Below are 17,204 nucleotides of genomic sequence, written 5' to 3'. Positions count from 1 at the left end.
TATGTAAACAATCCCGGAAAAAAATTAAATTAAAATATATACCATAGTTTTTCAGGAATAAAAAAAAACAAGGTACTAGCTAGAATGATGACTTATCAGAAAAAAAAATAATAAATAGAAAAGACTAGTTATTTCTCACTTAATGATTTAATTTAAAAAGGGTCTCCATAAGAAGCCTGTGTTAATTTTAGGCTGCCTTACCACAATCGAGATTTTCGACCATTTTGAAAACTGACAACTCAGCATCCGTTCGTGGTCTATTACAGTAGTAAATATTAAGGCTAATTAGAACATTAAGGGGCTTATAACTTTACTGGTTATGCAAATCTGTATAGACGAGTAAAGTTCATTTTAATTTCAAAGTTTTTTGTTTTTATTTTTAATTTTATTTTCATAGATGTTTTTCACTCCTTTATCGGGTGAGTAGGGTTGGGACCGAAGCGGCTGTTGCGCTTGGTTACAACACCGCTAGGGTGTCTAACTTGATGATTGGGCATACGACGCGTCAAGGACGTTGCCGTGCGTCAGGGTTGACACCCTAGCGGTGTTGTAACCAAGCGCAACAGCCGCTTCGGTCCCAACCCTACGTACCCGATAAAGGAGTGAAAAACATCTATAGAGTATAGACATTATCGAGGTTACAGCCAAATACGTTATCATATTTGCTGTGCCCTTCGTAAAGCAGGATCCATTTGTATAATTCCTCCACCATCAACCCAGTTTTCGCCCATAATGGCTTCACTAACACGCGGAATCTTCATTGTCGGTGCCAAACGAACTCCATTTGGCACTTTCGGAGGAAAATTGGCTGGAAAAACTTGCGTTGATTTGCAAGAAACAGCAGCTAAAGCTGCCCTGTCTGCCGCCAATGTCAATCCCGAACTTGTTGATTCGGTTATCATTGGAAACGTTCTAAGTTGCTCATCAGTGGATGCACCATACATATCTAGGCATGTTTCCCTCCGTTGTGGAATTCCTATTCCCACACCAGCTTTGACAAGTATTTTTATATTCTTTTCATGTTTAAAATTTTTGGTTTTTAATGTATTTTGGAACTCTGTTTTATTAGTAAACAGACTGTGTGGCTCTGGATTTCAATCCCTGATTAATGGCGCACATGTATGCACTGATCTTGTATCCTAAAATAGAACATTGGCTTGAAAGTTATAATATATTGCAGGATATTTTGATGGGAGATTCTCAGATTGTCTTGGCTGGTGGATCAGATTCCATGAGTCAAGCCCCTTATGCTGTACGAAACATCCGCTTTGGAACTAAACTAGGTGTTGATATTAAGCTGGAAGACATGATGTGGGCAGCTTTAACTGATTTCCATTGCAAAACTCCCGTAAGTTAACACATTTCCCTTAAAAGTATCATGATTTTCATTTAATACAAGATACATTTTTATGTGAGAATAAGATTATGTGGAAACTAAAGGTAGCTTTTAAATTTCAGATGGGAATTACAGCTGAGAATTTGGCAGAAAAATACAACATCACACGTGAAGATGTGGATAAATTTGCCCTCAGGTCTCAAATGAATTGGAAGACTGCTCATGAAAATGGAAATTTTAAGTCTGAATTGGCTCCAGTAGCTCTGGAAATAAAAAAGAAACCCTTTTCTTTTGACACTGACGAACATCCGCGAGTGCAGACAACCTTGGAGATGTTGGCCAAGGTATTAAATTAATAAGTATTGTTAATATAGTTCAAAAAAAATTGTGTAGATGGTTTTTGTGTGAAAATATGTTTGATTTCTCAATACTCTATTAGTTGCCTCCGGTCTTCAAGAAAAATGGAACCGTCACTGCTGGTACTGCATCGGGCATTTGCGATGGCGCTGGGGCCATTATTTTAGCAAGTGAAGAAGCTTGCAAAACTCACAACTTGAAGCCGTTGGCTCGTCTAGTAAAAAAGCAAAAAGCGACACTTGTTGAATTTTTCGTTAAATTAAAAATATTTTTCTTGTTTTTAGGTTGGGTATGGAATTGCTGGTGTTGAACCCACTATCATGGGAATCGGTCCGGCCCCTGCGATTCGTAAAGTGTTGGCCAAAGCTAATTTGCAGTTGAAGGATATCGATACAGTTGAAATCAATGAAGCTTTCGCTGCGCAAACTATCGCTTGTCAACGTGAACTCGACTTGGATCCTGAAGTTCTTAATGTTAGCGGTGGAGCAATCGCTCTTGGCCATCCACTAGGAGCATCTGGGTCGCGTATCACCGCTCATTTGGTTCACGAATTGGGGTAATTGATTGTTTCATTAGTGCGATAGCATTATAGTAATGATTTAATACCATTAACAGACGCCGCAAACTTAAATACGCTATTGGCTCAGCGTGCATCGGTGGCGGTCAAGGAATAGCCCTTCTCCTAGAGGGAATTCATTAATCGAATTCTTTTTCTGAACAGTGCAAACATGATTGTAAACGCAATCCAGTAACAATAACAATGCAAATAAATATGGGTGAAATTATAAAAATACGCTAGAAAATGTATATTCACCCGTTATTCGGAATAATACAAAAATATTACAATTTATCACTTTTAGGAGCCAAAGATTGATATAATTTTAGCACAGCAGTTTGTACCACTTGCTGAAAACCCAAATCTTCAGGACAATCCACCTCCTTTAAATAAAAAAATTAATATCCACAGTAAAGATAAATTTATAAAATATTACCAATGCAGTAAGATCTATGTTGGCCTTTTTACCATCAACAGTAACTATAAACTTATCCCCCTTAAATACTTTAGGAACAGCTTCATCGCCAAACATATCTTGGAGCATTTCAATCAAACATTCCTATTAAAAAAACAAAACACACATTTTACTCCAATTATCCAAACATAAGCTTTGGACCTTATAACCTTAAATCGGACGTGATCAACCGTTGTGGGAAGTACAATTGTCTTTGAACCTTGAAGTGATTCGCACTTAAGAATGGCCGAAAGAACGGCGTCGGCAAACATGTCGTTCACGGAATCAGCTGCCCACTAAACGGAGAAACTGTGGATAAAGGAACGCTTTAAAAATATTTTTTACAAAACTTGTTAAACCTCTAGCGTGACGAGAGACTTGTCAACGATGACATCTATGACTGAGAAAAGACGAAAAGATTTGAGTCCCTTATCATTATGGACAACTTCGACGTCAGACGAAACATTTGACAAAACAGCCTGCAATGTCTGCAAATTTCCACTGTAGTGGATTCCCATCCTTTGAGTTACGCTGCTCACGGTCATGTCCGTGTACTCTGCGATAAAAGAAATGACAGATAAATTTAAAGGAAAACAAGCAAGCAAAAAAATTGCAATATTCATACTGGAAATATCAGATGGTGCGACAATTTGGTATTTGAAATTGCGCTTCACCAGTACCCCGGAAATGATCTGTCCCTCCACCGGCTTTTCAAATGCCAAAGATCCCATCACCTAGAAAAACAAAGTGATAAATAACAATGAATGGATAAAAAATTGACAATATTTCTTTCTACTTTGGCTGTTTTCTCTCCCTTGAAATGTAGTTCAACTGCTGCAGTGTTACGCGGATTGTAAATGCGAATCTGTGTGTCCGGGTCATGTTCATACTCTCGGATGAGCGCAGCTTTGAGTCGATTCATTTCATTGGCTTCTCCATGAACCAAAACTACGTGCGGTGGTTTCAACAAGCGAATAAATTCACTTGTTTGCTGATAGTCGGTATGAGCAGAAAAGGAGATGTAATCAACCGAAAGTTTCATTGGTAGTTTTTGCCCAGCCATGCTTGTGATATCTTCTGGTTCGGAAAGTACATGTTTCGCCAACGTTCCTTCGACGCAGTAACCTTAGCAAATAAACGGAAAAAAATCGAATGTTATAACATAGCAAGAGGCATAATTTTTTTTCTCCATATACCAGCGATGATGCAACCGTTTTTGGGATCTGTGCACCAGGCTTCAAAGAGTTCGCGCGACAGACCACTCTGCATCATACCAGGCGACGCCATAATCACACACGGGCCAACGTCTTCAAACTGATCGATACCCTAGTTGAAAAATGTAACGCAAGGAATAAGATGATAACAAATCGTAGAGTTGTCACGCAATACCTTAAGGCTCGAGATGTGTTTGAAAATGAAGGGATTGTTGATGGCTATTTGTCGCCGAATTTTTTCATTCATGGCATTGATGTAAGTCTACAAACGAAAGAATACCTTCAGTCGATCTGAAATCTATAAGGTTTTGATTTATTTACCTGATACACTGCCATGCACTTTTGGGCAAGCGATGAGGCATAGTAAATGGGAATCTCATGTAGTTCGGGATGCAGGCTCCAATATTCGTCTAGGTAGATATCACATGTAAACTGGATTGCAGATGCAAATACCCAGACAAAGCTTTCACAAAAGATACCTAGAATAAGTAGCAATTCTTGTGCTCGACCCAATGCGAAGACGGGGATGAGGCATCTGCCACCTCTGGTGACAATTTCATGAATAAGGCCTGTGAAGCGGCTTTCTCGATCCTCCCGTTTCTCATGGATGTGAGTTCCATAAGTCGATTCCTTTTTGGAAAACAAAGCGGAGGTTATAATGAAGAAATGTTGAGTAGAAAATGTCCAGATACACATTACTGTTATTAGAATGTCAGGTCGAACAGTAGGGATCTCGGCTGCCATCAAATGCCTGTCCTCCTGTCGGGAAAAATCGCCAGTGTACAGCACTTTTACACCGGCGATTTCAATCATAAACATTGCAGCGCCAAGAACGTGGCCTGCATTATAGGCCCAGAAACGCACTCCACCAACATCTTTTTCTTCATGGAAGTTAATAACTTCAATCTTTTCCATTGATGCCTCTAAATCGGCCTCTGTATAGAGCATTTGATCTGTGGAAATGTTGCTGACCTAGGATGCATTAATGAAGAAATAACTAAATAACACTCTAGCACTACTAGAGTTTTTTTTTACTTTGATGTAATCAGAAAGCAACCAACGGTAAATTGCTTTAGTGGCATGTGTCATGAAACACCTTCCTTTGAATGTTGTTTTCTGTAAGAACCATGGAAGTGCTCCACAATGATCCAAGTGGAAACTATTGGAAGAATAAAAGAAGGGATTTACCCCAAAATACCTTAATTGATGTAAAAGCACTAACTGTGAAATAAGCAACAAGTCAATCTGGTCTGCTTCGATCAAATCAACGAATGGCAGTGCATCCATGCCTGATAGACCTGGATGGATTCCACAATCCAACTATAGATTTAGAAGATACAAAATTAGATAAAGGAAGACATATACATAAATCTGGGTTGATTCTATTTAACAAAAATGCGTTTGTTTACCATGATCTTCTTGCCTTTGAATTCGAGCATGATACATGATCTGCCTACTTCTTGTCCAGCACCCCTGTCATAAATAAAAAATAAAAAAACGGGTGAATTATTTCAATGCAAATTAAAGCTGAATTGGAATTATTTACAATGGCCTAATCACAAGCAAATCGCTTTCTTCGACAGGGACCGGAACGTCATTTTTACGTTTAGCCGCCATGATTATGTTTCACGTGTGTTGCCAAGTTAGTTTTAGTCCATTGTAAAGTTTGCCGGATCTTCGGATTGGTGGCTGTAAAAGTGTAAATGTCAGTGCATTATTATTTTCGTTATCAGGTTTTGCGATGAAATAGAATTCTAGAGTTTCTCAGCGGATGCCATGTTGTTGAAAACCAAAGTTTCGTACACCATAAAATAATAATATTCGGCGATTTTAGGTATTAACGAACCTCGGGCTTTGTTATTACTATTCAGTTTCAATTTTTTGTTCCTATAACTCTTGAACTTTCTCTCGGGTTGAGAAACGGCAGTATAAATAACCTATGATTATGTGTGGGAATAGAGCACCTGTGCCAAAACAAAACCACACACAGAAAAAACGTAGCAATAAATAAAACGATTGTAAAAGCCCTGGAGAAAGAAATTTATTGGTAAAATTATAAAACTAAAGCGAACTGGCACAACGCATTTTCCCCAAAATGCAAGGTTCTCAATTGTTATTTCATAACATTCGATTGAAACATCAACCAACCGGTTCACTGTACCGCAAAATAAAGGTTATAGACGCAGGTCTATACAGAAGCCGAGGAAGTTTCACTTGGATACCTGTAACATAATTGTTTTGTGAATCATAACTATTAACCGTACGCATTGCCCGTTATACAGGTATAGTAAGCTGTAAAGTTCGACTTCACGTAGCTTTGTATACATATATACTACGTATACATATGCTTTATTTTCATCTCTGCAGTAAAATTTAGAAAAATTTTAGTCGGTATTACGAACGCATTTTACATGGTACTTCACGCGTTACTGTTTCGTTCGCTTATGTTACAAAAGAAACCAGTGAACGTGGGCGTCTATGCGTCGTCTCCAGAACGAATAACTTGATTTAAAACTTTATAAATAAATTGTCAATGTAAGCAAGCATTTACTTTGTAGTTAAGCAGAAATCAATCCTGGTCTACAATAAAACGAGGGTATTTTCGTGGTCCATTCTAATTGCATAACAGTTATTTGCTGGTCAGTTGATCTTCCTCACTAGATTTTTGCTATTCCTCGCTCCTGTATACCGGTGAAAAGAAACCTGTTCCATTTCCCAATATTACAAATTCATCTACTTTAACACGAATGCAGCCAAAATGAAAATAAAATAATAAAAAAAAAAAACGCTTGAGCTGCTCAGAACTGTCTGTACGTGACAGTTGTCATGACAGTATACGACAATGTATATGTTGGCACACCTGCCCGGTTTCCTCCAGGATCAACGTCTTCCTTGCTCATCCGGAAATGGGGAAAAAAATATGCCGATTGATTTGCTTATTTCGTTTTACATCCGTTTCCAACTTTTGAATTTTGCTTTTTTTTTTTTAAATCTCTTTAGCAGCATGGTGATGTCCCCATCCATGTGCGTTACCCTATACGCACCATATCTACGATGAAATCCAACTGGCTTTTGAAGCAAATAATAACAGGAATTCTTATGGATGGAAAAATAGTTCTGGCCATATGTTGTTAAGCGGATTGCCAGTTTGCCCACTTGTCGCGACACGAACACAAATCTTTATAGAGTTTGCCTGCTACTGATCCGGATTATTATATACATATCTATATAGAAAACGAATAATAACAACATAAAATTCAGGGGGGAAAGTAGTGGGAGAGACACGCTAGAAGTCGCTTTACACACTTGTATTGGATCTATTTTTTCTTTGTTTCTTTTTTTCTCTCATAAAAACACACATGCACAAACAAGGGAAACGTTTTTTTTTTCTTCTTTTGTTTGTGTATATTGATATTTATTATTACAGCGGCAGACGATCTATAAGGATCCAACGGCCTTTGTGCTGTACCATATGCCTGTTAAATATATCTCGTTTTTTTTCTTATTATTAATTATTACAGACAACAAAACTTTAAAAAAAAAGAGGAAACATTGAAAGCACATTATCGTTTTCCACTATAAGTAATAATAATCCAGTATATGAATCTGTATATCAACAAAAGGGCGGAGATAAAATAGACGATTTTAAATAATAAATTTTTACGAAGTCAAATCATTAGAAAAAAACAAAACACTATCTCGTCTTTGTCATTGAGACTAGTATGCAAAGTGTCGAAAGGAACCACGAAGAAATGTCGACTGCTGAGCTGGACCGCCCACCAACGGCCAATTGAGTCTTGGCTGACGCATGTTTATTGACTGCCAATCGTTTAGTTGACGACTCATCCTTGGATTTCTCTGCTGTATTGCACAACAGCTTTATTTTATAAACTAATAATAATAAGTGTTTATTATACTTACCATCCCAGGTGCTGCTAAGTTGCTCTTTGCCTCCGCCAAGTCCATCTTGCTGGTCAGCTTCTGAATAAACTTCATTGCCATCGTCAGCCACTGGATGGATTTCTAAATTACATTCAAAAATGATTTCATTCTCAACAAAACATTCGAAAAAAATAAAATAAAATAAGGTTAAATTACGGTAAAGTCGGACGACGGAATCGGCGATGCCCAGTGTATTGCGACAGACGCACTGATAAGCCATAAAATCTTCTCGTTCCAGGTGTAGAAAAACGAGCTGCATCGAGACCTTGTAGTGGTTCGTTTCTCGCTTTTCCTCGCGATGTTTGACACCTAATAAATAATAAATTTTAGCTTCGCTCAAACTTCTCAGGGTTCATCACACCAACGGTGAAAGTTATACTAAGTCAGCAGGTTCCATTCACACGACCCCGATCCCATAAGTTCTACTAAGCCAATAGTTGCAATGTTATTTTCGCTAAGAAAAATACATTCGAAACGACTTTTCGGATTCAATGTGCGCACAAAATCAATCAAGGTTGACGATCAACGTCAAGCGGAATTTTTATACGAAAGGTATATATACGTTACCGTTGACGACGACATCTCCGGTACTGTGTCGAAGCCAGTAGACCACCGGCTTGGGGAATGACTCGCAATGGCACTCTAATGTGATGTTAATGTCGCCTTGCCTTGCTCCGACCAGCTGATTGGTAGCCGTTACGCTCGGTGGAACTAACGATTTGAAAAGAAAAAGGGAAAATAAAAAGAAGGGGATAGAAAACGTAAAGCCAATGGATCATTAACGTTTCTGGCTGTTACTTCTCGAATGTACAGGTATAGCTCTATATATTGGGTTGTGTGCGTGTATGTCAGAGTGGTGCGTGAGTTGAAAAAAAAAAAACCCAAAAAAGGGAAATGAAAATACGACATAGTCACGTTCAATCGATGAGGTGAAAACACAGATTTTTTTTTTTTCCAGCTGATGGTCTATAGCGTCATCGACCCCAGTTAGATATATACCCAATACACAGAGCTGTAAATATACAGGTAGAAATTTTCAACTTACATTGGACTCGGAGCATAAATCTTTTGGACACGCTGGGAGGTACTCCGTTCGAAGCTAGAAGTGAAACATTTTTTTTTTTAATAGAAACAAAACAAAATGTGATAAATAAATTACATCCAGAAAGCTTTTTTCTTATGTTACATAATCAATATGGTGGATTTTTACCGATGCAAAGGTAAGCGCCGATATGCTGGCGGGGAATTCGGGTCAAGTGGAGTACCGATCCTTCCACAGTTAAAGCTGAAATCCATCAACGTCAATTATTATTTCAAAACAACATCAGAAATATTTAAAAAAAAAAGGCAACCGTGATTTTGAATAGGCCTGCCATCTTCACGACGCCAAGTGATGACAGGAAGTGGATGACCGGTAGCACTGCATCGTAGCGTCGTATTTTGACCTTCGGTCACCATGACGTCACCACTACTTTCGCTGTCGACGATATCAGGCGGAACTGAAAACAAACAAAAAAATTTTTCTCGGCATTTCAATTATCGTCCGTTGATATCAAAAGGGAAACGATTCCCGATTGAAAAAGGGGGAAATCGACTTTCCACTAGCGACACGTTGTGCGGTGAATAACTAATCAAAACAAAAATGTGAATTTTGAAACAAAGCTCTCAAAGCTCTCTCCCCACCCCTTTGATAGCGATTGATCCTCTTATTACCCGCCATAGAAAAATCCAGAGATAAATTAGCCTTGATCGAAAGCTCTTTTTGAATTGGCCACAACCTAACATTTAAAAAACAAAACATGATACCTGTCACGCTGAGGTAAGCCGTGTGGCTCGTCATGGGTTCCGTGTTCAACTGGCACATCTAAACAAAACAACAACAAAAAAGGGTTTCAACAATTAATTGTATTGCAATAATAAAAAAAAAAAAAAACGGACAATCCGATTGACCCACATATAATCCGGCGTCGGATGACTGCACATCACGGATAATTAACTGCCAAGTCTTGTGGATGCTCCCGCTTGACGGTCTTCTATGCGGAGTCTCTGGCTGCACGGTGGATACCTCCACGGCTGGAGGCGATTGTAACAAGAAACTCTTGTTCTTTTGATGATGATTGTGTGGATGCTGCTGATGAGGATGATGCAGGTAATAAGGATAGTCAACGCTAGCGTCTGTCATGTGTCTGACGGAAATGCGCTGGCTACGCGTGATCACCACGTCGTCGATCGTCAGGATCGTTTGCGTGTCCACTCGCACCCACGCCACCTATTATCGTAATTACAATTTTTTAATCCTTTTTAATTAAATTACCTTTAATTATATTGAGGGAGGGAAACTAATGAAACCCAAATTCATGTGTTTTCTTGATCTGTTTATGTTTTTGTTTGAAAGGATTTGAAAATCAAAGAGGGGGAGGAAGACATCGTAACGACTAAAACATGAGAAGTTTAATACTTAAAGACATTGTCGTTCAAAGCCTTTGGCTCGTCCCCCTCAACTCGAAAAATGGAAATTAGACACGCTAAAGGAGGTACTTGGGCGGGATTCAAATCAAAACAACTTAATGGCTAAACTTTGAAACATTACATCAAGGATTTTTCACATGAAAAACGTACCTTGAAATTGCCGAGATTGTAGATGACACACGAGAGGGTAGCTTCACGACCGACGGGTACCGTAGCATTTTCAATCTCTTTGGCGAATGTCGGCACTTCTGAATTCAATCAAACGTTATGAAACGCAAAATAACGTTCATCGAGTATGTAAATAAGCAAGTACATTTCGCCACTAGCGCAAGACATATAAGTATTCGAGAGTTCGGTCATTAGGATCCATGATTTATTCACGTTATATAGCTCTAGAAATTCAGTATAGCAAGAGACTAATGGTTTCTCTATTTATAAATCATTTTGGCCGCACGTTATTTTCTTCTAACACATTTCAAAATCTCCTAGCTGATCAATAAAATTGTGAAGGAAAACGGAAGAGACATGTATAAACAAGTGGAGCGAGTTCCACTCCAAATCAAAAGAATCCCCTTTTTCTTTTCCAGGAACAAACTAATCATACTAATGGATTAATCCAATCTCTACGATTTATTAAAATGATTTTTCTTCAATTTGCGGGGGCAAAAACTTAAGATTCGTCGTTTGTTTTATCAAAACTTTGGTACAGACGTCACAATTGCCCGAAAGAAGATTGCTTCCACGTTCTCACCCAATTCGATCAACTCAATTTCCTGCGGCCAGGCAATACTAGAAAAATAAAAACAGTTTGAGTACCTCCTTCCCCCCTTTTTTTTTTTACCAATAAATGGGAAGACTCACGTCCGATAGCAATGACAGTCATCCCGAGTGATCCAGGTGGACCAATAAACATACAACACTCAATCAAGAAACGAGTTTCGAAATGGAGAGAAAACATTGACGAAAAATAGTTCTAATCGAATTTTCGGTGGTCTACTGTTTGTTTTCGGCCCATCTGTCAATATCTATAAGAAAAATAAGAGACACAATCCATCAACTGGCCGCGCGCAAAATAAGAGATGACGCGGTGGATCTAAAGAGAAGCCATCGGCTGACCGTTTTTCATTTCCGTCTGAGAAGGGAGGCGGAAGTCGTACAAGTTGTTTCCCCTCCCCACTCGTTCCCCAAAAAAGAAACAAGAAGACGTCAGAAAAAAAACGCCACCTACAAGTCTTTTAAATAATTCTTGACTTATGTTTCCTCAATGGGAAAGAAGACCCACATAACCGATTAGATCGTGACGATATATATACACAACAACAACAGACGAATATAGGCGTTACTCTCTGATTTTCAGTTGTACAATATGCACGTGAACTGGAAAAAAAAAAGCTTTCTGGTTTATCGCCGCTTCTAATGGGATTTGTCCATATTGGACACGTTGGGAAAAAAAGAAAATGCAAGAGATGAGGTTTGTGACAAGACAAATCTTTTAAAGTTTTGTTTTCTTCTCTTTGTGTCGCGTGTGTTGTATACGGGGGAAATTGGGCGCGGGCTATTTGAAATCGAAGAATTATTGAATTCGACTTTTCCTTTCGGCGGATCGATCCAGCAAATAGACGTTGAAACACACGTGAAATGATGTGGGATTGTCTTTCCATCTCGAAGTAATACAAATCTTGCATCCTGCAAGATCTGCTGGATCAAACGAGTCTCACGCGTCTCTCAATCCTCGTACATTTTTTTTTCCTAGTCGTATCTAATAGAATAAAAAAAGGGAATTCATCTTGATGACTTCTTCCGCTAGACGTACGTCATTGACAGAAAAGATCTGCTTTAGATATCGGCTCACACAGAGAACGAGAAAATAAAAAGAACCGATCCATCTTACTGCAAGTGACAATTGAAAATAAGTTGGCGCCTGTATCGAATGTCTCACTCTGCTAAGAAATCACACAGAAATGAAAAGAGGATATTATTTATATACAAAAAAAAAAGGACACTATTATCAACTGTAAAGGCTTTCCCGAGAAATGCGATAACTTTCTTCAACTGTCGGCACACTTTCACGAAATTCATCCCCTTCGTTTTTCAATCTAAAGCTCTGCGTGAATGATCGGGATGAATAGAAAAAAAAACTACTTCAAGTTTGTTTTTCCTCAGCGAAAGTCAAGTGAACTCAACAACGAAAGTAGTTCCTATTTAAAAGACTTCCTGCTTACATTTTTCTCCCCCCGTTTTTAGACCGGAAGGAATGCAATTCGACACTTTCAAACCGCATTTTTTTTTTTTTTTTAGTAGAAAACAAACGTGCGTTCGTGAATGTTTTTAGGTGAATAGTTGTGTGGCGCTAATTACTTGTTTGAACGGAAAAATGAATGATGGACCACCATGCCATGTGTCTTGACTACATACCGTTGCGGAAATACCGGAAGTCATCGACGGATGAAGCAGTTGCATCCAGACAGAGCCATCCGGCGGTAATAATCAGCCAGGAAGAACGGTACACAATTTTCATCCAATAATCCATTGGAGATTTTTTTAAAAAGAGAAGAGTCGATTAAACCCACGTTGAATTTTATAGCTCTAAAAAAACAATGTTATGACATGTGACACTTTTGGGGATGAACTTTTCAAAAATCACAATGTCACTGAAACGTGCACGATAACTTTGCAGAATTGTTTGTCTCTCGTTAGTAAAGTTGTTTAGCAATTCGAATAAAAAGAACAAAGTTTCTACACGGTGGTATAAAAAATAATAATAAAAAAAAGTTCTTTGCCCGATTTTAAGTACAGAGTTGCTCGAACCGAGTTGGGATTCAAACTGAGCCCGTGCTTCCAACCGGTGTCCTGGTTTTATCTATTAGCCCACTCCCTCCTTTTTTTTCCCTTTCCCCCTTGGTTCTCCACCCCTTCTTATCCCGCGTGACAGGCGCACTATGGTAAATCCCAAAAAGGAATATATATTATATTTTAATTGCGGGGTTGTCGCACTAGAAAAATGACGTATTTTTTGAAAATTATTTAAATTTGTAATGTCCTTCAGTATGGCCAGAAAATCGAGGGGCTGGGTTAGGAAAACGATGGCCTTGGAGTTTGCTGAAACGTTCCCTTCCCTCCAAAATTGATGTTTTTCATGGTGGAAAAACAAGCAAAAATGTGCTTCATTTAAATATTTATTCAAATTCTAGATTTTCAAAACTAGAACAAAGAGATGACGCATCAAAACTCAATTTGCAGACACATAACTAAATAAGAAAATACATTTCGTGTCTGGATATGATGAACGTCTTATTCTTTCTAAATAAAATTCGATCCATCCAATCAACCATGATCACGTCATGTTGCCGGATAATCATTTAACCAAAGCATCTTACGACCAACGACTTATCTGATGGACAAAATTCATCATGGAACAATAATCCGCCTTAGAAGAAAATCAAAAAGTAAATTACCTACAACATTCCATAGCTCTTTTTATGACGTCATAAACTTAATAAAAAAAAAAAAAAAAAAATCTCCAGAGATTTATTTAGTTAACTTGTAATGGTTACCCAACTAAAGTTACCGGCTGATTGCCAACTAACCGAATCCGTAACGAGATGGATCACCAGAGAGAAAGGGGCAATGCGAACCCCAGGATTATAATCTTTCCTTCCATGGAGACAACTGTGCCTGTAATGGACATTGATGTGTAAGGTGATGTGGTTAATTGACTGTAATCGTAATCGAATGCACGTCACACTGGGTGCCTATCCTTTATCTGCAATTGAAAAAACAGATATCTGGCACCATTAATTCATTAAAAATAGGGAAATTTTGGACTGAAAATAATACGTTCCAAAATGTCTTACTCTTGATTCTCTTGATTCGGTGTTAAGGCCAATTTTTTTTTTCGTGGACTTAAGAACGACGTGTACAGTGACACATAATGTCCTGAGCGTTGGTATCATTTCGATCGATTATTGATCATGGGCGTAGGAAAAGAGGAAAGTTGAACTAGAAAAAAAGAAAGTCTTTGATTGATCCCAAGTCAAAAAGGTCACCCATTGATTACCTTCCTCGTCCGTGTGCTTCACAATAGACAGATCAGCACGTGTGTCACTTGTCTGTGTATGTATACCTTCAGACTTTAATTTATTTTTCCTAAGGCCCATCCGATCGTACAAACTAGCACCTGGCCGATTCACATAATCGACTGTTGTCGTGTTTCGGGAGCCACCCTTTCTATATGCAATTCAAAAAGAAATGCCCAGGAGGGATGCCCCTTCTGGGCTTTTTATTTTCCAGGTGATCAAGAAGAAGAAAAAAAACAAATCCTCACGCTCAGCTAATGCCGTCAAAACTAGAACCCAGTTGTAGAAAAAATTACAAAAAAAAAAAATAAAGTATATTGTTATACATATGAAATATTATATCGTACTCTTGTGTTTTTTTTATCGATTAATAACAAGGAATAGGAATAATAATAGAACCCAAAGAGAAAAAGAGTTTTATCGATACAAGATGAGCATCAGTGTGTGGTATTTCGCCGCAATAACACAATCATCTCTTTATACCATCAAAAGCAGCAGAAAAAATAAACAAATGTCAATGTCGTGCCCCCCCAAAGAAAAACAAACAACGAAGAAAGAGAAAAAAAAAATTCTATTTTGTGTTGGGTGTGTAATCTTGACGACGCGGCTGCAAGTGTCACACCCAATGTTCTATCTTTGAAACAGCTTCGTCTTTATATATACGCACAGACGATCGGATTTTCTCTTCCTACACCCATCTGTTCCGCACGCCATATAATCTCTGCGTGTCTGTGAGTGTCAGTTGAGCCGGAAGGAGGGAAAAAAAAAGAATGGCTGGAACACAGGGGATCCCCGTATCCGATTTGTTTCTTTTTCTTCATTGCACACATTTTATAACTGTACAGACTCTCGTCACGATCGCTCCTCATGGGCGAGGGATAATGCTTTCTCCATCATCTTCTTTTCTTGACGGTGACAATGGCATTACGCTTGATCGCCTCCGATGACCTCAATCGATCCTCTGGCATTTCTCCGATATAGCCACAAAAAGGTCTATATGTTTAACGAACAAGAGTTTAGGAGAATGTTTTTTTTTTCTTTCGTAAATTGAAACGTAAAAAAAAATAAAATAAATAAATGGATGGGGTTTCATTTGAACTGTCCGTTCACCTCGAAGAAGCCTTTGATTTTCTTCAAACCTATTTCCCTTTCTTGTCGTCTTTGAGTTCTCATTTACTGCATAAAAATCGAAGATTATTTCAACAAAAAAAAATGTTTTCTAGTTAAACCATCGAGAGTCAAATAGTTGCCCAGGTAATGAGACACACAGGTAATCCGTGTAATTAGAACATCACGCGTGAATGCTTCATCCGTTGGCCTTTGAAATAAACAAGATGTTTCTGTTTTCATTTTTTTTTTTGCTGGACGACAGCGATATAGCTCCCAAAGTCTTAAAAGTCTCTTTCTTTTTAAATAATAATAATTCAAGTCCTGGGACAGACATAAGCTCCCCTGGACAGAAGGCGGATCTTCAACAGAGTCATCAGTTTTCTTTTTTTCCGTGTGGGATTTGTTGGTCGCGTCATGACAACCGACGATGCTATACACAAGCTGTAGCCACAACGTTAATTAGTCCGTCTACTACTTTTCCGGACCTAGAAAGTTGTCCTACTAGAATAAAGTTGCGACGCTAAGTAGAAACACAACTGACTGCGGTTATAAGCCACGGGTTTCCGCCTTCTTGATATATTGATATATGTACATGTAGTTGAGAACTGCACAGACTATAAGGTCCAGGATATATATATATATACACACACAGTTGAGATACACAATCGCGCAGGGAGAGAGAGAGAGAGAGTCTACTATAAAATATATTTTCAATGTTTGTAGCCGATCACTTGTTTGCGTGACTCGAAACTTTTATTCCCTTTTCTCTGGCTGGTCTAAACCAAAAAGTCTAGACTGCATATATATCCTCTTGCTGGTATTATTGTTTTCCACCTTATAGTACATTAATCGAATGTTGGGCGTCCTTGTCGTGTAGTCAAGTTTCCCTTTTTTTTTTTTTGTTGTTGTTGAAATTTTACTGTGTGTACGATTTGTTGGGCATCTTTTTTCTTGGGTTGGTGAAGTTTGACTCCCTGTATATACGTAGTATAACATCAATCCATGCAAATCGGAATGACTGCAGTATGGTGGGCACGCTCGACTGTTGTATCAGTGTGTGTGTGTGTTTTTTGCATATTTATTTCAATTCAACTGGGTATATGTGACCCAAATTATATTGCAGTTCCAGAGGGTCAACTGTTGAAATAGAACGATGAGTTAATAATTCAGTCATGTGCGAAATTCGAAGTAGTCAATGTTATCAATTATTTAAAATTAATTTAGCAAATTGTCTCGGTTAGAATATTGTATTGGCAAAATTCATTTCATTTCTAATTCATGATGCTTAGTTCCGTGTTTTACCATCTATGCAGAAATCGAATACGTCTTGATTAACTCCAATTAACCGAAGAAAGCCAATATCTCTCAAACAGAAGAAGCCAGTTGGAACTAAACACGCTAAATAATGATTAGCGATTTCTTTAATTCACAAAAAAAAAAAAAATGAAGAGATAATGGCCTTATATTCGTTTTTGGCAAGTGACACGGGTATTGCTGTGTCGCTGTGAGCTGAACTTGACAACGCGGGAATAAAAAAAAACGCTTTAGATAAGGACGCGAGAATAAAAAGAAACAGACAAGACATTGTTGTTTCTTTTTTTTTCAGTTTGCAGCACAAGAGTCAACAATACGTTAACGCACTCAAAGAAACGTATTCGATTGCTCCGTCTATACTTAACTAAAATCTCAT

The 17,204-nt window shown here is 38.3% G+C and overlaps 4 protein-coding genes across 6 annotated transcripts in view; 2 read left to right on the top strand and 2 right to left on the bottom strand.

The window, feature by feature from the left end:
- Positions 1 to 17,204, top strand: part of LOC116933911 (beta-galactosidase-1-like protein 2) — a gene marked incomplete in the record, with an annotated part of 76,428 nt that overhangs the window by 17,023 nt on the left and 42,201 nt on the right.
- Positions 602 to 2,543, top strand: LOC123472519 (3-ketoacyl-CoA thiolase, mitochondrial-like). Its single transcript, XM_045174146.1, has 7 exons — positions 602 to 1,000; positions 1,070 to 1,119; positions 1,181 to 1,348; positions 1,459 to 1,680; positions 1,776 to 1,910; positions 1,978 to 2,249; positions 2,309 to 2,543. The coding sequence occupies exons 1-7, from the start codon at positions 733 to 735 to the stop codon at positions 2,391 to 2,393; spliced, it is 1,200 nt and encodes a 399-aa protein (XP_045030081.1). The 5' UTR covers positions 602 to 732; the 3' UTR covers positions 2,394 to 2,543.
- Positions 2,485 to 5,615, bottom strand: LOC116923471 (cleavage and polyadenylation specificity factor 73). The gene is made up of 15 exons (XM_032929950.2): positions 5,464 to 5,615; positions 5,327 to 5,390; positions 5,140 to 5,237; positions 4,953 to 5,076; positions 4,617 to 4,889; positions 4,397 to 4,547; positions 4,239 to 4,327; positions 4,093 to 4,179; positions 3,900 to 4,029; positions 3,500 to 3,828; positions 3,329 to 3,437; positions 3,063 to 3,259; positions 2,874 to 2,999; positions 2,686 to 2,808; positions 2,485 to 2,632 (listed from the first exon to the last, which is right to left on the bottom strand). The coding sequence occupies exons 1-15, from the start codon at positions 5,532 to 5,534 to the stop codon at positions 2,534 to 2,536; spliced, it is 2,070 nt and encodes a 689-aa protein (XP_032785841.1). The 5' UTR covers positions 5,535 to 5,615; the 3' UTR covers positions 2,485 to 2,533.
- On the bottom strand, positions 7,211 to 13,165 carry LOC116923476 (neurotrimin). 3 transcript variants are annotated; one of them, XM_032929956.2, is made up of 11 exons: positions 12,744 to 13,165; positions 10,479 to 10,576; positions 9,814 to 10,128; positions 9,666 to 9,723; positions 9,212 to 9,358; positions 9,070 to 9,144; positions 8,905 to 8,958; positions 8,427 to 8,570; positions 8,016 to 8,168; positions 7,839 to 7,940; positions 7,211 to 7,778 (listed from the first exon to the last, which is right to left on the bottom strand). In XM_032929956.2, the coding sequence occupies exons 1-11, from the start codon at positions 12,856 to 12,858 to the stop codon at positions 7,612 to 7,614; spliced, it is 1,428 nt and encodes a 475-aa protein (XP_032785847.2). In that variant the 5' UTR covers positions 12,859 to 13,165; the 3' UTR covers positions 7,211 to 7,611. The 3 variants fall into 3 exon arrangements, with proteins under 3 accessions (XP_032785847.2, XP_045030066.1, XP_045030065.1); XM_045174131.1 differs by having other exon boundaries at positions 7,211 to 7,775; XM_045174130.1 differs by having other exon boundaries at positions 10,479 to 10,573.

This window comes from Daphnia magna, linkage group LG5 (genome assembly GCF_020631705.1).
Source record: "Daphnia magna isolate NIES linkage group LG5, ASM2063170v1.1, whole genome shotgun sequence".
NCBI lineage: Eukaryota > Metazoa > Arthropoda > Branchiopoda > Diplostraca > Daphniidae > Daphnia > Daphnia magna.
The sequence above is the reverse complement of the archived record's forward strand: the minus strand, read 5'-3'. Positions and strand labels throughout refer to the sequence as shown.

Excerpts from the sequence above, each read along its gene's own strand:
- LOC123472519 (XM_045174146.1), top strand. The coding sequence starts at position 733 with ATGGCTTCACTAACACGCGGAATCTTCATTGTCGGTGCCAAACGAACT. Across the intron at positions 1,349-1,458 it reads ATTTCCATTGCAAAACTCCC|ATGGGAATTACAGCTGAGAA; the intron begins GTAAGTTAACAC and ends TTTAAATTTCAG. Across the intron at positions 1,911-1,977 it reads TGAAGCCGTTGGCTCGTCTA|GTTGGGTATGGAATTGCTGG; the intron begins GTAAAAAAGCAA and ends TCTTGTTTTTAG.
- LOC116923471 (XM_032929950.2), bottom strand. The coding sequence starts at position 5,534 with ATGGCGGCTAAACGTAAAAATGACGTTCCGGTCCCTGTCGAAGAAAGC. Across the intron at positions 4,180-4,238 it reads AGTGCATGGCAGTGTATCAG|ACTTACATCAATGCCATGAA; the intron begins GTAAATAAATCA and ends TTTCGTTTGTAG. Across the intron at positions 3,829-3,899 it reads AAACGGTTGCATCATCGCTG|GTTACTGCGTCGAAGGAACG; the intron begins GTATATGGAGAA and ends TTATTTGCTAAG.
- LOC116923476 (XM_032929956.2), bottom strand. The coding sequence starts at position 12,858 with ATGGATTATTGGATGAAAATTGTGTACCGTTCTTCCTGGCTGATTATT. Across the intron at positions 10,129-10,478 it reads ACAATCTCGGCAATTTCAAG|GTGGCGTGGGTGCGAGTGGA; the intron begins GTACGTTTTTCA and ends TTACGATAATAG. Across the intron at positions 7,779-7,838 it reads ACTTAGCAGCACCTGGGATG|CAGAGAAATCCAAGGATGAG; the intron begins GTAAGTATAATA and ends TGTGCAATACAG.